The 21,475-nt window shown below is 41.8% G+C and overlaps 1 protein-coding gene across 14 annotated transcripts in view; it reads left to right on the top strand.

Annotated features, from left to right (window-relative positions):
• The window catches only part of PPP1R12B (protein phosphatase 1 regulatory subunit 12B), a 201,808-nt gene that overhangs the window by 747 nt on the left and 179,586 nt on the right, over positions 1–21,475 (top strand). For 13 of the 14 annotated variants that reach the window (XM_046678671.1, XM_046678661.1, XM_046678668.1 and 10 more), the window contains exon 2: positions 1–218. In XM_046678671.1, the coding sequence (XP_046534627.1) occupies positions 1–218 (218 nt within the window). The remainder of the gene's footprint in view (positions 219–21,475) is intronic. The other variant, XM_046678662.1, reaches the window with a different exon arrangement.

Genomic DNA, 21,475 nt, shown 5'->3' on the forward strand with positions numbered 1-21,475 from the left:
GCTGGCGGGGCTCGCCCACGGAGCAGGAGCCCGCCGAGCCCCGGGGCGCCGGGCGGCGGCCGGGGGCGCGGCGCGGGAGCCCGCGGGTGCGCTTCGAGGACGGGGCTGTGTTCCTGGCCGCGTGCTCGAGCGGGGACACGGACGAGGTGCGGAGGCTGCTGGCGCGGGGCGCGGACGTGGACACGGTCAACGTGGACGGCCTGACCGCCCTGCACCAGGTAACCGGCTCCCGGGGTCCGGCCGGGGGGGGCACTCGGGCCGCGGTGTCACCGGCCGGCTCGCCCCCGGGGGCCGTGTCGCCCGCCGCCGGGCAGGGTTTGTATTTCCCTCCGCCTGCCCGGTTGCCATGGTGACCGGTGGTTGGGTCCCCGGTGTCCCCGGGGCTCCCCTGTCCTCACTCGCGCGGGTCGGGGTGCCTGACACCGTGTCCCTCGTGGGCGTGGCAGCGTCGTCTGCCCGGGGGCCTTTCGGAAAGTTCAGTGTACCGCTGGGGCGGCCGCATCCTAGAATGTTTTAGGTCCTAAAGCCCTGTCCGTGCGGGGTCGGGGCGAGCCGTGTGAGCCCGCGCCTCTTGTTTTGCTCACTTGTGATTCACAGTTTGTGTCGCGCAGGCTGTAACTCCCGGGACGCCCCTGCCCTCCTCGCCGTGGGGTCCTGTTTTCTCTTTGCAGTTTCGCTCCCTAAGGGCTTGCTATGGAGAGCCAGCCCCCCGAGTCGCTTGGGTTCACGTTGTCGGGTGGCCTCTGTAGAGAGCGCACGCCCTATATATGGCTAGAGTGTGTGGCTCGTGGGGAACTTGACAGTTCTCTGCTTGCTGATAACACCTCTCCTTCTCTCCTGCGTGCGACAGCATTCTATATATACTGACTGTCGTAACTGGCTCCACCCTCCCTCCCCAGAGGGAACCTCATCAGTTATTTTGGGGAGCGGAGAGCGGGACACCCACTCTTAATCTTTCCTCTTTTTCTTCTGCGGTCTTTGCAAAGTGAATGTGTTGGCACGAGAATCCACTTCTAAATAATAATTCTCTGTTGTGTCATACCACTTCCCTGAATGGATTAGCCGGTATTTGAATAGTCCTTTGCTGTTTAAGAATTATTTTATACGCATGTCAGCGGTGATTTTGTGAAGTAGGTGCGGTGGGGAGTGTTACTCTCATTTTACCGACGAGGAATCTGAAGCTCAGAAGATTGTTACTTGTGCAAGATTAGAAAGGAGGGAAGTTGCCCTCAGGCATGGATTTTTCAGATTTAAATTCCAAAGCTTTATATCCCACCTGATAAGGTGCTGAATATAAATAAGATAGATGCCAGGAGGGCTACATTCATTATTTTAAATTTCTGAACTCTCTCTGAAGGTGTTTTTATTTCTTTAAATGTGTTTGGGTTGTTAAGGAGTTTGAAATCTGTATTCTGGAAGAAACCGTTTCCTGGGTTCCTAGACGACGGAGAAATGGAAGCCAGCTTTCTAGTTGCGTGTGCCTTTATTGAATCACTCACTGTACTGTCAAAGCGCAGTTTTCTTAGTGAAACTCAGTAGCCCTGTTTTTTTTAGGGTGACTCTGCTAGCCATACACATTTTAATCACACCCTTAGAAAAGCACCTACTTTGAGGTCACTCTTGGTAGATCCCCTTGCCATAGCAGGGGCCACTTTTCTGATCCCTTCTCCTGACACTGACCTCCTTGGTGCCTTTCCTTCTCTCTTAACTAACCCCCAGATGGTGAAGTGCAACTTCTCTCATTTAATACGATCCTCACCTTCAGTTGTCTCTGGAAATAGGAGAGGAAGGAGACGTCAGCTGTGGAATTTTTTTTTAAACACCTGCAAATGCAGCATAGGCATTCCTCCCTACGTACAGGACTGGCCGTGAGTTAAACTGAATAGGTATACTCAATACTAGACAAATTCAGCTAAAGACTAAGCTACTCGAAGATTTGGGGTCAAACAAACCTTCTGTTGAGAAACCGTCTTTTTGTTTGAATCAAGACAAGGGGCCTTTATTGGCTCAGGAGCCCGTTTACAAGTCAGTTTCCACAGGGTTACAGTGTTTCTCTGTGGTCTGAAGAACCCTTGAGGTACATCAAAGATTATTTTCCAAATGTGAGACTGGAGCCTCCAGTAGCTGAACAACCTACTTTATGACTGACTGTCCTTTTGAGAAATGGAGAGTGGTACAAGTATCTGAATTATTTAGTTAAAATATCCGTCTGTTATACAAGCATGATGTGAATTATCAGGATAAGTGCTTCCTTTCTCTCTTTTGTTGCGGCCTTGGCCTCTTGACCAACTGTGGTTATCATCTTGGCGTGTTGGAAGAAGCCCCCAGGTGATACTGGGGGACGATTTTTCTCCTCCTCCCACAAGGTCACAGTAGATGATTGGCACTTCAGGTTGTGGTGCCTTGATGCCACTTTTGACTTAGAGACCTTCTTTTCTTGGCAGCCTTTGCTTAGGCCACGAGGTGCTTGAGTCAAAGATAATAAGCACCGGGGGGCCTGTTAATCATGGTGGAAATAGACTGGGGTGAGAAGTGTCTCAAAGGTTAGGCCTGCTCTCATGAAAGCCTGGGGGACTCACACAGACTGACTAAACGAGGGCAAGTAGCTTGGGCTCTGGCCTGTGTGCCCCAGTGCCCTAGAGTCTTCAGCGACAAAACGCTGATCCCAGAGCACTTGTTTGCTCACAGAGGAGTTCCCGTTTTATTTATGTGCGTACGTTATAGGGCATGAAGTGTGAGTTAATAATTCTGGGTGGGCTGCTACTTGTTAAAATTTCTTTTTATTTATTTGTTTTGCAAGGTTGATCATTAGCACCTATCTTCTTGGTATCCTTAGCATCGTGCCTTTGGGCGCTCTAGGTCTCGATGTTGTTGTTGTGCGTATCATGGTGTCGATTTCAACTCCTAGGGATCCTCCCGTCTACAGCAGAGCAGAACCCTGCCCGGTCTTTTTGCACCATCCTCTCTTCTTCCAGGGCCACATCAGGTTATGTTCCTCTGCGATTTAAAGGGTTTTCATGGCCAATTTTTTGGAAGTGGGTGACCAGGTCCTTCTTCCTAGTCTGTCTAGTCTGGAATCTGCACTGAAACCTGTCCACCGTGGGTGACCCTGCTGGTATTTGAAATCCTGGTGGCATAGCTTTCAGCATCACAGCAACACACAGCCACCGCAGTATGACACCTATCACATGGGGGGTTGGTTCCCTGACTGAGAAATGAACCCGGGCTGCAGCAGTGAGGGCGCCGGCTCTTAACTCCCAGACCCCCAGGGCTGGCTGGGTCTAGATACGTGCTCTTAAAACTGTATCTGCCAAGTTACTGGTCTGCTGTAAGAGGCAAGTGCTGACTTTCAGAAAGGAGAGTTTCTGGGATTTGTTGGAAGCAATGCCTGCATCTTCCTTCAGAATGTATAGGATTGGCACTTACACCTGTTCTGAGTGTGGTGGAGGATGCTCAGGTCCTTCCACACAGATCCCGTCTCTGGACCCGTCTGCACAGTCTCCCCTTGCAGGGGCACCTGGGAGACTACGGTGCTTCTACACTTGACTCACAAATTCAGGTGGGTTTTGTAACGTTTCCGAGTCCAAGTTTGGACCCTCAGGGTCACCCCAGACTGAAATTCTACTCCTAGTAGCCTCTGTCATTCTAGAGCTGCCCCAGTCTGACCCTGTAGTCTCAGAGAATAAAATTATCCATTTCTCTGGAACACAGGTAGGGATAGGGACAAATGAGAAGCAAAGGAATTTATATTCAGAGTGAGACAGAGGACGGCTAAGGTGATAGAGTGTGTTCAATACAAAACAGCATGTGTGTGTGCTGACTTGTATGGCAAAGTAAAGCTTGCGTTCTTGTTTTTTTTATTGAGGTTATGATAGTTTACAACATTGTGAAATTTCAGTTGTACATTATTATTTGTCATCATCTTATAGGTGTGCCTCTTCACCCTTTGTGCCCACCCCCACCCCGTTCCCCCTGGTAACCCCTATTCTGTTCTCTTTGTCCCTGTGTAAAACTTGCATTCTTAACCCTTTCTCTTTTGTTCCAAGTTCGTTACTTATTCCTCTTACAGCTCCGTCTGTGAAGTGACTTTTGCCTCACCCTATAAATTGATGAGTTCTGCTTAGTGTCAGGACCCAAGGCAAGAGGGATTAAGAAGATACTGTTGGCTTCTTCGTGCTTGTGGATCTGGAGCAGTCATCCTGAGTCACTGTAGTAGTTTATCTCTTCAGACTGGATGACATGATGCATCAGACCATGTTGGGCACTGGCCCTTTGCCTTCTGAGTAATAGTCCCAAGTTTCCATGCCATAATGGAACCTCATAATAGACCTCAAAGTCAGATTTGAAAATTAGGCTTATTTTTATGGTGGTTTGTTGTTTTTTTGAGAGTACAGATGTGAGTGACTTTTGTTTCCTTGCCAGATTTTTGTTTCCCATTCTTAAAGTCTTGTAGAGTAGCTATATACTATCATTTGGGCTTAAGACATTGCTTATTTTTGTTTTTAAGTATTTTTAAATTAAAGTATACTTTATGTACAGTAAAATTTGCCTTTTTTAAATCTAGAGTTCTGTGAGTTGTGACACACATACAATTGTGCAACCACCACCACAATCAAAGTATAGAACATTATCATTACCTGCAAGATTTCTTTGTGCTCCTTGTAGCCAACTCCTCTTCCTACCCCCAGCCCATGGCAACCATTCATCAATTTTCTTCTTTTTTTTCTTCCTGCAGAAGATTAGCCCTGAGCTAATATCCACGTCCAATCCTCCTCTTTTTGCTGAGGAAGACTGGCCCTGAGCTAACATCCATGCCCATCTTCTTTTACTTTATATGTGGGATGTCTGCCACAGCATGGCTTGATGAGTGGTGCGTAGATGGATGCCCAGGATCCGAACCTGTGAACCCCGCCACCAAAGCTGAGCACGTGAACTTAACCGCTGCACCACTGTGCAGGCCCCATCAATTTTCTGTTCCTGTAACCACAGTGCCATATAGATGAATCACAAAATACGAAGGCTTTTGAACCTGGCTGCTTTCATTTGCTGTAAGGCCTTGAGATGCATCCATGTCGCTGCGTGTGTCAGTGGCTCCTTGGTCTTTATTGCTGAGTGTACTCCACCGTGTGGATGTAGCAGAGTTTGCTTATCCAGTCACCAGGTGAAGGACGTTTGGATCATTTCCACTTGTTGGTAATAATGGGTAACATTCGCATACGCTTTTGTGTGTGAACGTAGTTTTTCCTTTCACTTGGTTTAGTCCCTGGCAGTGGGATAACTGAGTCATGTGGCAATGAATGTTTAGCTGTAAGAGAAACTGCCAGACTGTTTTCCAAGGTGGCTCCACCATTTTGCATTCCAGCCAGCAATGTATGAGTTCTAGCTGCTTTGCGTCCTCACCAGCACTTGGTATTATCTTTTTTTCTTTAAGCCATTTTAATAGTTATGTAGTGGTAAGTCATTTTTTACCGGCAGTAATGATACTAGTAACGTCTAATAGGAGCCGTAGTAATGGTAGTCGTAGTAACAGAGCTCCCACTGTGTGCTGTTTACTCTGAGCCGAGGACTGCACTAAGTGCTTTTAATGTGTTGACTGGTGTGTAATACTTAACACAACTCGTGAGATGGGCACTTATATGATTGTCTGGATCTTACAGAAGTAGAGGAACTGAGGCACTGCCCAAGGTCACACACTGATAAATGGCACAGCTACAGGTTTTTTAAGCCCAGGCAGTTTGATTATGAGTCCATGTTTTTAGCTCTGTATTATATTGCCTCTTACTAGAATGTATTGCCTCTCATTGTAAAAAAAATTAGAAAATAAAGTTATAAAGAAAAAGTTGAAAATGATTTAAAATCAGGCTACTCAGAGATAAATACCACTAACATTTTAGTGTATTCCTTTCAGGGGTTTTTTTTGAATATTCATTATATTGAGTTTATACATATGTGTGTAAGAATTTTTTTAAGATTTTATTTTTCCTTTTTCTCCAAAAGCCCCCCAGTACATAGTTGTATTTTTAGTTGTGGGTCCTTCTAGTTGTGACATGTGGGATGCCGCCTCAGCACAACATGATGAGCAGTGCCATGTCCGCGCCCAGGATCTGAACCGGTGAAACCCTGGGCCGCCGAAGTGGAGTGTGAGAACTTAACCACTTGGCCACGGGGCCGGCCCCAATATAAGAATATTTTTACAAAATTAGTTTCATATGCTTTGCCTCCTGATTTTTTCACTTAATTTTCTTTGTAATCTTTTTCCTATATCATTAAATATGCTTTGAAAGTAACATTTTGACATTTAAATAATATGTCATTGTTTGCATGTGCTCTAATATATTTATTTTCCTTATTAGGAGTTTTATTATATTGTTAATTTACAACTAATATTGAATGCCTAATGGTGGATTGTAAGTTTGTGCTAAAGTTTGTATTCTTGTTGATAGGTACAGTTTCTGCCTGCAAGGAACTCACAATCTAGTTTGGAGATAGATTGAAAAAAAAACGGTGATCTTTAGAGTAAGTTCTCTGGTACACAAAGAAAGATGTACTCCTAAGTGGAGGGACAAAGACAGGCAGTCCAGGATGATAGAGCAGTGTGCGCAGAGAAAAGGCATGTGTGTGGGGTGTAGGCAGAGGACTCAGGGAGTCCTAATGGATGTGTTTGGAGGGTTAGGGCTGGCAGTGGAAATGACGTCCTGAAGGGCTTTGAACGTTGGACATGAGGCCGAGAAGGCTTGATGGAGTCCTTAGTAGAGAACTTTTGTGGGTTGGAGCAGGGGGCTTAACCCAGCCAGAGCAGTATTTTAGGAATATAAGACGCATTGGATTTCAGAATGAGTGGAAGGCAGAGATGAAAGAAGCAGCCGAGAGAATGGAGATGAGAAAAGAAAACATAGGTGTAATACAGTCCTAGCCTGTGAGTCTGCAAGAATCGTGTTATTCAGATAGAAATGGGATTCTGTCCAATATTGGGCTGAGGTGCTCTGAAGACATCTAGGTAGAACGATCCTGTAAACGTCTGTGTGATTCAAGGCTAGTCATCGCTTCCCTATCTAGGCTCCAGTTTTCTCATATTTCAAATGACAGACTTTGCTATTAACATAAAGGTGAGAGTTGTAGCAATAGTGTGGAAGAGGAGGGGAGAAAATATAATAGAGAAGAGCAAAAACCACAGTGAGATGGTTGGCAGAGGGTGCAGAAGTTCAAGTTAGAGCCATAGGAGCATATGGTAGGCTGAACAGTGCCCTCAAAATGACCACGTCCTGATCCCCAGAACCTGTGCGTCTATTACCTTACATGGTCATGGGGACTTTGCAGATGGGAGTGAGTTTAGGATCTTGAGATAGGAAGGGTAACCTGGATCATCCAGGTGGGCCCAGGGTAATCTCAAGGGTCTTTATAAGAGGGAGGCCGGAGAGCAGAGTCAGTAGTTGGAGATATGATGACAGAAGCAAGAGGTTGGAGTGATTTGAGGAAGGGGCCATGAGCCAAAGAGTGCGGGTGGCCTCTTGAAGCTGAAAGAGGCAAGGATGTGGATTCTGCCCTCAGAACCTCCAGAAGGAACCGACCCTGCGGAAAACCTGATTGTAGCCCAGTGAGACTGAATTCAGACTTCTGACCTCCACGTCTGCGAGATAATAAACGTGTTGTTTTCAGCCCCTAAGTTCGTGGTCGTTTGTTACAGCAGCAGTAGGCAGCTCACACAGAGGAGGCCCAGACAGCACAGTGACGTTGAGGCGCTTCCAGGAATGGCTGGTCAATAGAGTAGAGGAAATTGAGGAGAAGGCCTGAAAAAACCTGTTGGATTTGGTCATTTATAACCTTCAAAAGGGGAGTTTCAGTGGAAAGATGTTTTTGAGGACTTTTGTGGAGATTATATGAAGTTTTTTCCTATTAAGGATAACTTAGGTTAGTCTTTCTGTTGACTTTTAGAACAACAACAACAAAATGTCTACCATCACTATGATTATAACTGTAAATCATCACCCAAATATATGAGAAGACCCTGAAAAGCTGATTTCTGGCTAGTTCAAGTGGTTTCGTTATTTATGAGTTAGAAATATTTTAGGATATTAAACCCGACACTGGAAGCAGTAAAGTTATCTTCCCGTTACTGAAGGGCTGGTTAGCTAGTTGAGAATATTCTATTTCCCGATTCTGGTTTGGCCCATTTCCCACACGTTAGCACTGTCCCTGGACAGCAGCCTTAGGGGAACAGTGATAGGGAGTTGGAACCAATAGGCAGTCCTGCCATGTATTCTTTCACATTCCTCTGCTGAACCTCCGCTCTGTGCCTGACTCTGTGCTGCTTGTTACTTGTTACTTAGCAGTTGATACATTTAGGATCTAAATAGAATTTTGGGAATGCTCTCCAGAATAGCTGGTTCCTGTGATCATTTGTAATAGGAAATGGGCTACATAGTGCTTTTCTTTTCTAGCTTCCTGGCTCTTGGGAAGATGGATTTGGAGGGAAGTATTTATTCATCAGTATTTGCGACTATTTTCTTCTATGCTTATGGATGAAAGTGATCATATTTATATTTTTCTACCTAAAGATGGTGAAAGATGGAAGTTTGGGGATCTTTAATAAATCTTTGGTGGTTCAACATAGTAATAATAAATCCAGATTAAAGATCTTGACCCAGAATTTTATATAGGGCAAGGAATTGAAACCTCATTTGGATTGCTAATTGAAGCTTGCTCAATTTGTTGACTTTTTTTGGCTTTGAATGTGTTGGGTTTTTCCTGCTTTTGAAGTATAATTTCAAAAATTGTTTCTTAAATCTTAGATTATAACCAGTTTGAGTAAATTTGGGGGGGGATTGACATTTTGTCAGACATGGCAAAGTTTACATTTGTTTCATGAATCAGTTTAATTGGAAAACTGAAGCTTTAGTCCTCAATATTGAACATTGATCTGTATGTAGTTTCTAATGCAATATTGTGCTACATTGTTGTTATGGGATGGGTTTATGTAAGAATTTAGAAAAGATTTTGTACTGAGTATAGTTAAACGTTGTAATACTATGACTATCTGTTGGAATCATACTCTAATGCAGTTTTGGGAAAATGTTTTACAGTTCCTTGCTCTGAATATCCATGATAGATTTGGTATAAAACCTAGCTTTTACATATGAATTTTTGGTCTCATAATCCACTTTCTATTTTTTAAAAACTTTTTTATTATGGAATATTTCAAAATAGAAAATAGAATATTATAATGAAAGTTATCAACTAGTGGCCAATCTAGTTGCATTTATAGGTCCTTCTCCCCCTATCCCCAATACGCTGGATTATTTTACAGCTGATCCTAGATAGCACATAATTTTATTTGTAAATATTTCAATATTTATTTCTAAAAGATAGAAATTTAAATAAAAACAATTACAGGTTCATTATCACACCTAAAAATTAAGCACTCACTCCCTAAAATGGTAAAATATTCAGTACTGTTTAAATTCCCTGATGGTTCATTATTTTTGTTTATAGTTGGCTGATTCAAATTAGGATTCAAATAAGGTTTGCATTGGTTCATATGTATCTTAAGACTCCGTTAATTTATAGTTTTCTCCTCATTTTTTTCCTCTGGATCTTATTTGTTGCAAAACTCGATTGTACTGTGGAATTTCCTGCAATCTGGATTTTGCTGACTGCATGCTTATAGTGTTAACATGTTCTTTTGTCTCCTATATTTTCTGTGAACTGGTAATATCAAATCTAGAGATTTGATCTGATTCAGATTTGAACTTTTTGGCAATAATACATCATAGGTGGTGGCACATACTTCTGTTGAGAGACATAACATCTAGATCTCGCTCTCTTTGTGGTTTAGTGGCCATTGGTGACCTAACAGAATTTTGAAGTTTCAAGCCAGTCTTGTCTAGACCTGAATTCTGTTAATTAATTAATTCTTCTAATTATCATCACATCTTCTTGTGTTGACTTCCTAATTGGGATACCAGTGATCAGTTCAAGAAATGTAAATTGTGAACATTGTGGATAAAGTGGTTGATATAGGTATAGTGTATTGACCGTTGTGAGGCTTGACATGGTGCTCAGCAAATTTAGGTTAGGGCCCTTCATGTGCTGTTTGTCAGTGACGATGAGTGGAGTAAGCTTTATCACCTCTCCATATCTGTTCCGTTAACCCTTAACTGAGGTTCCCCTTATTTTGAAATATTGTTCAAAGTTCCAGGTCAGTGATATGGTTTCTTGCCCCCCAAGATCACCACCAGCTCTTGAGCTTCGTTATGAAAGAAAATTTCCAAGGAAAGCCTCCAAATAAAACTAAAAAAAGAGAGTCAGTTGGCTGCATGAGGAGAAGAGAGAGACTTTCCTTGCAGGCAGGCACCTACCATATAAGGGAGAAGATAGCTTCGCAGAGAAGAGTGTCCATTCTAAGTGTATCAGTTTTGGGCAGTCAGCTGTGGGCAAATGATGAGCTTATCATAGAAAATGGAAGTGACGTGTGGAACATTCCTGTGGAGGTTGGACTGGCAGGCTCGCGTTGTGCTCTTTGAGGCTGGGGAGACGTCTGCCCCTCTAATTGAATGTGAATCTCACAGTAGGATGTACGATTTTATGAACTGTGTTTTTTTCCATGGGAAACAGGTTGGCTTGCTTTTGCTTCTCAGCAGCATTTTTGCCAGATTTCTTTTTTTGGTTGTTTGTATTTGTTTAGTGTTTAAGCCGGTTGGCCCAGCTGAGATGCGCCATTAAAGTGCGAGGCAGTCTGGGTCTGGGTGCTCCGGATGCTGCTTCCCTGTTTTATAATCATGCCTCTTGCGCTGCTTTTCCTCCCCGTGTTTAGAGTGTTCCCCTTTGACAGTAAATAGATGAAAAATGAGGTCAGAAGAATGACTCACCTCATTATAAATCACCAGGGGTAATGGAAAATGATTTTGAAGGATGACCGAGCTGTGTGCCATCTGTTGAGAAGCATTTCACCTGTTGGAGAGCCCCTGCAGTACAGGCCCCCAGTGAGAAGGCCCATCCGTCCACGTCCCAGCGACCGCTGTGCTGGACTGGGATCAGGAGAGGCGTACTGCTGGAACTCCAAGTGCTTGGTAGATATTTAAGCTGGCAGCATACTGATGCTTGGCCTCGGTTTTCAGGTGAGCGTGGCAACTGTTTGCCATGCTTCAGCTCTTTCTGTGCTATAGCCAGTCCGTGACAGGATCACCAAGGCCCAAGGGTTTTTATAGGGATATAACTTTGGAATATAGTGAGTTTTATCTTTCTGTTTCTAAATTATTAAGAAGGCTATCTCCTCCTTCTTCTTCTTCTTTTAATATCAAGAGAAGAGAAATTTCCCATTCTGTCTATAATGCACTTCTGTGGTTTGGATCTTTAAAAATTCCAATGATCCTTTATTAATTTTTTTTGGCTACATATTATTGAGCATTTGCTAGATGCCAGATCCTGGAGTAGATGCTGGGATACAAAGATAGCATCGTCCCTGCCCCCAGGGATTCTGCACTTATTGGGGAACTCATAGTTTTAAAGATAAAATCTGGTCCATATTGCTCCTGTTTCGCGTTGAATCCAATTCCTATTATCTTGTTCATAGTAAAAGTAGAGAAAGGCTATTGATCATTATCTACAATTTGCCTTTGTATATTTTTAAATAATCAAGTCTTTGTCCTCAGCCTTCTCTTATCTAATAAACATGATCATCTCTTTAATTTAAGATCAGTTTCCAAATCGTTAATCAGTTTGCTGTCTCTCCTGTGGATTTCCAAGCTCTCCAGCTCCCTTTGGGCTCACTGGCTCCATGAGAAGAGTCAGTAGTGGCTTCGGCTCTGGGGCCGCCACAGGACCACTGAACAGTAGAGTCACAGGACTAGCCATATGCATTTGTTTTGTTACAGGATGGTCAAGTTCCAGGACGTTACAGCACAAAGAGCCTTCGAGGACAGCACCTGATCCACCTCTGCTATTTTACGAAAGAGAAATCTGAGGCCTAGAAAGAAGCTAAAAGAGTACCATAAGCATGGAACAGAAATAAAATATAATGAAATGTTTTAGTTATAAAACAAATGATCAGATTTCTGCTTGATATTCTTCTCTTGCAAACACATTTTCATAAATAGAAAAGAATATCAAGCAGAAATTTGATCACTTGAGAAAAATCAAAATATTCTCTAAATTCTTTTGAAGAAGGCTGATACCTTATAGTTGTATTTCTCTTTCAAAAACTTCCATATAGTAGACACATCATGGGATAACTATTCACATTCTAAGATAATTAATCTGAGTTCTTTAAGTATTGGTTTCACATTTGGTTTATCCATCTCTGTATTTATTGCCAAGCAACCTGATAACATTAAAGCAAAATTATGTAAAGGAAAAAACAATTCATAGTATAAATACCATCTAAAACATCAACTATTTTTATTTTTCTTTGTTCTTGCCCAGGCCATGTTAACTTTTACGATATTTTAACATAGTATAACTTCACGGTGTGTCATAATTTTAGTAAGTGCTGTTTACTGGATGTCCGCTGTATACCGAGTATTGCACTATGCATTTTGTTTTTTTAAATTATTTTTACATCAACGGCTCCACCAAGTAGATGGGATTATTCCAGTTAATAGTGAGGAAGTGGAGTTAGGGAAGGTGCTGGCCCTGACCCAGGTCTCACAGGTCATGCTGGTGTTTGAACCTGGGTCTGTCTGACTCAGAAGCTCCTAGTTTTCTACAGAGATTACGTGGCTTTCTCATAGGCTGGTCCACTGCTCCCTCTAGACCTTCTGTGGGCTCTGAGAAGGCCTCTTGCATGCATACCATTTTGTGGCGGGAGATTTCTCTATTGCTCCTTCCATTTTTACACGTGAAGAGTTCTGTATTTACTCAGTGTGAGATCATGCCCAAGGCATTGCTTCCTACCTCTTTCATGTCATGGCATAGAGAGAAAACGACGTTATTTGCATAGCACACTTAGTAAACTGGAGACTTGGGAGTTTGGGGTAAAAATTTATTTTCTTAATATAATGATAAGAAAAATTATTAAAAATCAGACTTTGGCTAATTGTTAACATTACAGTCTATTAACAGTAAATAAATAGACCAAGAGTAGCAGTCGAGAAATGAACAAAATCAATTATGGTTTACTTAGTACCAGATGTGTCGATAGTGACGGTGTAGAGGACCATGGTGACAATCGTGACAAACATGCATATCTTCTCGTGAGAGATATTGTGGGAAAATTAGAGCAAGTTAAATAGAAAAATAATATGTTTTACATGTACATGCAAAATAAAGAACTTCACTGATGTCAAACAATGTAGATTGAAATAAAAATATAGATTAAAATGATTCAATAGGAAGATCAAGACAAAGCTCTTTTGTGGAGTCACTGCAGCATGCTCTCTGACAGTGGAGTTTTATGTACCAAAATTATAATTACTAAATTTAGGAAGTTTGTAGAGGGAGCCATACAAAGTAAATATAATTTTACCTGTTTTAAATTTGGTTGCAAAAAGTTTTTTAATAGCAATACAAAATTTCATTGAAGAGATCTTTGCGTCACTCTTGTAACCCATTTGTAACACGATATATGATTGGGAAGGTCTGATAGAAACGTAGTAATAGTAAGCACTCAGTAAATATTGACCGTTATGATGTTGAGTTAGTATAACAAAATGGTTAAGATTGTGAGTTTGGAATCAGAAATACCTGGCTTCTAACCCTGGCTTTGCTGCTTACATAAGCTTGATATTTTCTGATACAAGTCCTTGGTCAAGTGTGTATTATAAATATTTTCTCTCAGTCTGTGGCTTGTTTTTCATGTCCTTATCTTTTATTTTGTTTCATGTTCTTGTTTTTTAGTAAACTTTATTTTGGAGTGATTTTAGATTCACCAAAAGTTGCAGAGTTAGTTCACGGGGTTCTAGTATACTCTTGACTCAGCTCCCCTCGTGTTAACATCTTACATTACCGTGGCACGTTGGTCAGAAGAAGTATCGTGTTGTTTTTATTGATGTTCTGAATGGCATTTTCCTCATTATATTTCCTAACCAGTTTTAACTTATGTTAGAAAAGCTATTTTTAAAGAATAGCATTATTTACTTGATTCCTTACCGAGCTATGTTACCAGTTTTATGAAGTTATGGATTTTCCAGTTAGATATTAGCATCTATTAACCATGATTTTTTTTGTCTTTTTCCCTCAAGATTTAAACCTTTGAAGCACAAAAGTTTTAAATTTTGATGATGTCTGATTTATCTATTTTTTCTTTTGTTGCTTGTGCTTTTAGTGTCATATCTAAGAAACCATTGCTTAATCCAAAGTCGTGAAGATTTACATCATTTTTTCTATTAAGCATTTTATGGTTTTAGCTCTTATATTTGGGTCTTTGATCCATTTTGAGTTAATTTTTCATGTGCTGTGAGGTAGGGGTCCAACTTCACTCTTTTTCACGTGACTATCCAGTTGTCACAGCACCATTTGTTGCAAAGACTCCAAGATTTAAACCTTTCTTTTCTGGTCTTCATTTTTTGACCGGAACCTGGAACAGTGTTGAATAATAATAGTGATAGAAGGCGTCTTTGTCAATTTTTTTTTCTTTATTGAAATATCTTTAGTATAGCTCCTAAACATCTCAAAGATGTTTACTTTGTTTTCAATAGCTTCTTTTGATTAAGGAACTTCCTTGTTTCTTGTTTGTTATGGTTTTTAAAAATCTTTTTATATTGCAAAATTTAATGCACATACAGAAAAGTGTGTATAAATCATAAATATACAAATTAATGGATTTTTATAATGCAAAGGCTTGAGTTACCACCACCTTGGTTAAGAAATAAGAGATTATTTTCTAACAGTTTAAGGGTCAGGAATGGATATTAAGTTTTTGATACCTTTGATGTTAAAACCATTAGTTAATAACCCTCGGAAGTTTCAAAGGATTGTTGGAGTGATGTCACCCATGGTATGTTTAGAAGTGCCAGTTATCAACTGTAGCTTTAACTGAGGCACTCAGGCTGCTGTTACTTTACGTTTCCAGGAAGATCTGTTTTTCTTCTGAGCTTTATAACTGTTACTCATCTGCATTCTTGTTGTCTGTCCTTGGATGGCCCACAGGTACCTCAGACTCAGCACATTTTATATGAACTGCTTCTCTTCCTGTGTTGCATGTCTTAGTAAATGGCAGCTCCCTCTACCCAGCTGTTATGTGAAACCTGGGTAACATCTGTGACTCCTGTTTTTCCTGATTCATTTATTTGACAGTGTTTATTCGGCACTTACTCCGTGCTAGATACTCATTAGCACAAGGATGTAGTAGGGAGCAGAACAGACATGTGCGTACCTCCTCTCCTGAGCTTATGGTCACCACCTCTTCAGTGTCTCTTCAGTCTGTCTACGTTCATTTGTTCTCTTCACCATTACTTCAGTCCAGGTCATTAGCTCCCACCTGGGCTACAGAGGGAGTCTGTGTAATGCTTCCCCCACTTCTACTCTTGCCTCCTCCAACCATTTCCTGCGCTTTGGCTGAGAAGAGCTGAACACTGCATGCTTTCTTTAATATCCTTCACTGGTTGTCACTGCCCTGTTCTGCAGTCTTACTTCTTGCTGATCCCAACTTTGAATTCCGTCCTTCCCTCTACATTTCGCTTCCTCAGTCACATCGTGTTCGCTTGTCTCCAAGTTTGAGTACAGTTCCTTCCCCACCTTCCCCAGTCCTTATTGTCGCTCTCCTTGCCTACCCATCCTTCAGGTCTCAGGTTCAATGTCAGTGCCTGTAAGGAGCCTCCCTGTGGCTTACCCGTGACCTGTTTTCCCATGTTAGGTACTTCTCCATGCTTTCCCTTGGCATCTGATGGCTTACCTGTCATAGCACATGTTATCTCGTCTTCTAGTTTTTCCTTTCATTGGCTGTCTTCCCTTCACCAGACTGGAAGCTCTGGGAGGGCAGGGACCGTGCCTCACTTACTCACCATTATGTTAACTGCGTCTACCGCAATATCTATTAAATTTTAGGCACTGAGAGTAAATATTTGTTCAAGGAATGAACTAATTAGAGGAAAGGAATGGTGGCAAGAGAGGAGCAGTGAGTTGTTCCAGCCAATAATTTAATGAGAATAATCACAATTGCAATTTGGGTTCATATTTCAAACCTTATAACTTTCTTTCTTCAGTGTATATGATTTTCTTTTTTAGTAATTCATTCTTATTTTAGATTTTTTTTTTTTGTTAGTTAAACTTTGGTTGGTTAGGACTTACAGGGAATTAGGAATTGAATATCATGTTCTTATGTCTTTTAAAGACTACGAGAACAAGAAGGAGAGCATAAACCAGGATTTTGAATGCTAAAAATATTCCTGGATCTAGAGACTTGACCTTCAGGCAGTGTGTCAGGGTGAGGAGCACAACCATTAGGAATCAGTGTTTCTCACGGAGAAAGTTTTTGCAAAGTTCGGGCGATTTGCTGTGTCATCAATAAGTATTACAGTTTTGAAATCAGCTTGAAGCAAAGCAAAAGTATAGATTGAATGAATTGGTAGAAATGTGAGAGTTGTAGTAAGAATAAAACAGATTTTTTTAGCATAGTTTGGGGGTTGGTATGTAAATGCAATCTTGTATGTAAAGATAAGGATTGCATCCTTTTAGAAATTGGACGTGAATTAAGTAGGATTAGTCTTCATCATGTATTTGATATAAAAATTACCCTGAAAGTTGTTATTTGTAGAAAAGGAATATGGAAATGATCATTAAAGTTTTTTCAATATAATATAAATATTAAATAATATAACAGGATAGTGGACTAAACCAGCGTACATTAAGGACCATTTTCTTCAACCTAGTGTCTTTTCTCTTTGTGAATGGTGGGAGACTGTTGGTCAAGAGCAGTAGTTGCTTCTTATGTGCACTACACTGTGCTTAAGGTCTCAGTAGTATATAAAAGGTGAAAGAAACATTCTTTTCCGTCAAGAACTTTATACACTGTTTGGTGAGATAAGACATAGTTACATGAAAAAAAATAATAACTAAGTACTTAAGGCGCATAGTTGTGGAATGAATGGCCTGGAGACTGAGTGTAGATGCTCTGAGAATACAGAGGTTACTGTCAGTTGGGAAAGGCACTGTTTCTGGTAGGTTGGGCACCTCATAACTGCTTATTGAATAAAAGAAATTGAATATTTTGGGGCAGAGGTATAATATGAGAAGGGTAGTATTTTAAATGATGAAGTTGATAAGATTATATTGGGTAGACTGATTTGAGGAGGGAGAAACAGAAGTTAAGATGCAGGATAGCTTTCTAGACCAGCCTCTATAGTAATAGTGAAAAGGATCTAAGAGAACAGTAGGGTGTGAACAGGCATTTAGGAAAAATACAGGCTACAGAAAGCAGGAGAAGCAAAGGTCAAAGACAATTTTAAGATTTTGAGAATAGTACTGAAATTTAATGAATATTTATTAAGCATCCTTTCTGTGCCAAATACTGAACTTGGTGCTGGGAAAATACGTGGTGAGAAAGACAGTCGTGTTTCACGCATCTTTCGTTCTACGCTATCCTGTGAACAGAAATGGGGAAAGCCAGGAAGGAAGCCGATGTGGGCGGGAGTAGAGCCTAGTTAGACATTTGCAATTCGAGGTCAGATTGTGAGCCACCAGACCGCTGATGTGCAGTGAACTATTGGAATGTGGAGAAGAATTTCAGGTCTGAGATAGACTTTGAAGTCAGAGTCAGCTGGACCCCCAGTCTGCTGGTCATTCCCACTGTCCTTTCCTAAGTGCCCGCGACTCCTCTGGTTTGTGAAGCTCAGTGCGCTCCCTCGCCTCACCCACCCTGCACCCCTAAGCATCTGCGCAGTGCTGGATGACAATCGATAGGATGTCTTACTGGCTGTGCTACAAACATAGGGATTTTGTGTTGAAGAGGCAGCACAGTAGGGTGAGTAGGAGCCTGGTTCTGGAGTCAAACCCTCGGGGTTGGAATCCTGGTCCTGCCACTTACTGGCCTAGGCAAGTCGCTTAATCTCTTCGTGCCTCAGTTTCATCAGAGGTAAATGAAGATAATAAGAGTTTCTAACTCATAGAGTTGTTATGAGGAATAATTGAGTTAATGTATGTAAAGTGCTCAGAATACTGCCTGGCTCAGATAATGCTTATTATGTATTGTTAAATAAAATGGAAAATACCCTCGTCCGCACCTTCACTACCACCCACTAATGTTTTAATTGGCTCTGGTGGCTCTTGTCTCATTTTTATGCTTCCAACCATGTCTTCACTTTCTTTCCTGTTAACAGCTGACCTAATCATCATCTACTCAAAAGAAAACAAAGGGAGGGGGGCACATTCAATACTCTCCTGTCCTCATCCTGCCTCCCTCCTTCTCAGGCTGACACCGTCCTTCCCTGCCTCCCCCTTCCCTGCCTCCCGGGATGTTATGAGACCCATTATCTCTTCTCCCCTCGCTTCTCCTCCTTTTCTTTAAAATCCCTCAGGTTGTCTCCATTCTTAACAATACAAATGGCCACCAGCAGAACTTTCTCTCAGTCTGACTCTCTTACAAACTACTGACTCATCTTTCTTTTCTCTCTCCTCAAATTCTCCTTAAGGAGTGGTGTGTATCTACCATTCTGTTTCGATTCCTGCCATTCTACTGACACTGCTTTCTCAAAGGTTACCACTGACTTCCTAAATGCCACACCTTGTCATCCCTCTTAGTTCTTTTCCTTTTGGACCATTTTATAATCTTTTGTCCACTTGATCTCTTTTATTATTTAAACCTCTTGTCCCTTGTCCGTTGGCTTCTGAAACATTGCTTTTTTCCCAGATCCTCCTCTTACCTCCTGAATCACTCTTTTGTACTGTCTTCACTGCCACTCTTTCCCCCTTAGCCCACTTTTCTCTCTGTCATTTCTCCATTTGTAACCTTAGCCACTCCCACAGACTCGTCTGTTGCTTATGTACTAATGATGTCCAGATCTGTCCAGCCCCGACCTCTCCAGACTTTTTTTGGACTCCAGATTGTCTTTCCAGCTGTCTGCCAAACCTCTTGATCTAGATGTCTTAGGTCTAGCTCATTCTCAGTATTTCCAAAACAAAACTGTTTTCATCCCAGTCACAAGCGTCTTGCTCCTCTTCTGTCTTCTCATCTTGGGGAGAATCGTCATTAGCCGCTCAGTCATCCGAGACCTTGGTTCCCGTTTGTCCATCCCACCACTGAGAGAGTCCAGCTGAGTGCATGAGCGTGAGGAGGAGGCACATGCTAAAAACAGAGACTCCCAGTCCTGCCCTCCAAAGGGCCTGATTTAGTAGGTCTGGGGTAGGACCCAGGAACCCTCTGTTCTGATGCCCCTCCAAATCACTGATCACTGATGAAAATGAGGGTTTGCTCCCTCCCACTCTTCCCTCACCATCTACTGAATCATCAGGACTTGTCCGTTCTATCTTTTTAATGTCTCTTGGCTCTGCCTTCTTGTCTCCATCCATACTGCTAGTACCCTAGTTCAAACTATCATCTCCCACGTGAACTAGCAGGGACACGTTTTTTAAATGTTTGTTGAATCATTACCATAGTTTGTTATAGGTTTCCCTTTGTCTAATTTTGTACATTTATAGTCCATTTTTAATAATACCTTCGGAATTGTCTTTAAAATACCGACCTATAATGTTACTATGTACATCTATCAGTGGTTGCCAAATCTTATCACACATCAGAATACTCTAAAATACGGATACCTGGGCCCTACCTTTGGAAATGCCAACTTACTAGCTCTGGGATCCAGCCCAGAAATCTGTATTTTTACCGTGCATCCCAGGCTCTTCTGATGCAGTTTGCATTTGGGAACCCTTGCCATGTGGAGTAAGAAGGCTGCCTGCTTCCATGGCCTCCATCTGGCCAGTTGCTCTCCCCACCCTCCTTAGCCGAGTTCACACCCCTGGACACTTATCATTCTGGTTTCCCGAGTGTTCCTCATGAACTCTGCCCCTGCTGTTCTCGTTGCCTGTGTCGCCCTGCAGCCCTTGGAACCTGGTAAAACCTTCCTAATCTTTCAGGGCTCAGCTCAGATGTCCTTTCCTCTGTGATGTCTACCCCGCCAGAATGTATTCATCCCCCTTCTTGTTCTCATAACGACTTGTTCTTGCTGCTGTTTAGCAATCACATGTAATGTTATCTTATACAAAATCATATCTACCTTTTCTTGTGCTGAACTATGAGTCCCTGATGGCAGGAAGCATGTCTCAGTCATCTTTTTCTCTTCAGTGCCCAGCACGTTCCTGGAATGAATGGATCAGTGTTCAGTAAAGTTCTAAAAGAAGATGAACTCTCTCAGTGTCAGGAAGAGTGATCCTTGGGGAATTTACATATTGAGGAAGAGGAAGAGTGATCAGAGGAGAAAGCTGAAGAACTAGTTAGTTTATCATGGATGCTAAGAAATGAGAGAGAGCTTGTTCAATTGTTCATTCATCCGTCAATTTACCTAAATAAATATGTATTTATTGACCATTACTGTAAGTCAGGCACTGTTCTAGGTAACAAGGAGTATCATGCTGCAGAGAACTGGGATGTGTATTTGTGCCTAAAGTAGAAAAACAGAAAAATAATAATCTTTAAAAACTTGATTTTATCTCTGATGAAGGTTAGAATTGAGGCTTTGTCCTACCCTGTTCTAGTTAGTTATCTCCATCTCTTAGAGGAGAGAAGACCAACATCTTATCACTGTCCTCTGAATACCTGCCCACTGTAGGGCTCAGGTCTGCTATTTTTCATCATTTCCTAAAGATGTAAAGTCCAGGTAGAACATAAAAGGTTAGATAAAGTTAGACTCCAGTTTTTTAAACTGAATTTTCTAAAAAAAATTATGAGGAATAGGACCTTCTTAGCTATTTGAAATAATTGTTAAGCTTACATGAAGGCAGAGGGGTAAAATCTTTTTATCCCTTTAATCTGAGAAATCATAACTTTTTTCTGATGGGATACTTGGGAAATCAACTAAATCGTTTGAGAAGTTTAGCTGGTCTGAGAGGAACATTTCGTCTAGTTTCTCTGAACACGTTTACTGGAGGGAGTTGTCCCGCTACCTTCCCGTGGGGTCGAGTCACAAGAGCAAGTTGATGAAATACCCTCTCCCGTCCCAGATCCCTGCTGCGTACCTGGAGAGCTCCGACTGCCACGGCTGGAGGTCTTGACTGGCTGTTGCATTTTCATGATTGCTTGTTGGACAAGGATAAGAAGTCCCATGTCTCCCCTGTGATTACTGCCTTTAGTGGGTTTCTGGTAATGCCTCCAGAAAATTCCTATTATGCATCTGTTTAGCCCCATCTTAAGGCAATTTTACTAGGTTCCATTTGACCCCTGGCTGCCAGCAATGACTTATTGCTTGGATTGTGACTTTCTCAGATCTTATTTGTTACTGCTAACTTAAAAGATGTTACATTTTAAACGTTAGGGAAAAAAGTAGCCAAGGACTCCAAGGCAGCAACCAGATGCTTAAATTTAATTATTGTAAATTCTGCTCAGCTACCA

The sequence above is a fragment of the Equus quagga genome, chromosome 12, assembly GCF_021613505.1.
Source record: "Equus quagga isolate Etosha38 chromosome 12, UCLA_HA_Equagga_1.0, whole genome shotgun sequence".
NCBI lineage: Eukaryota > Metazoa > Chordata > Mammalia > Perissodactyla > Equidae > Equus > Equus quagga.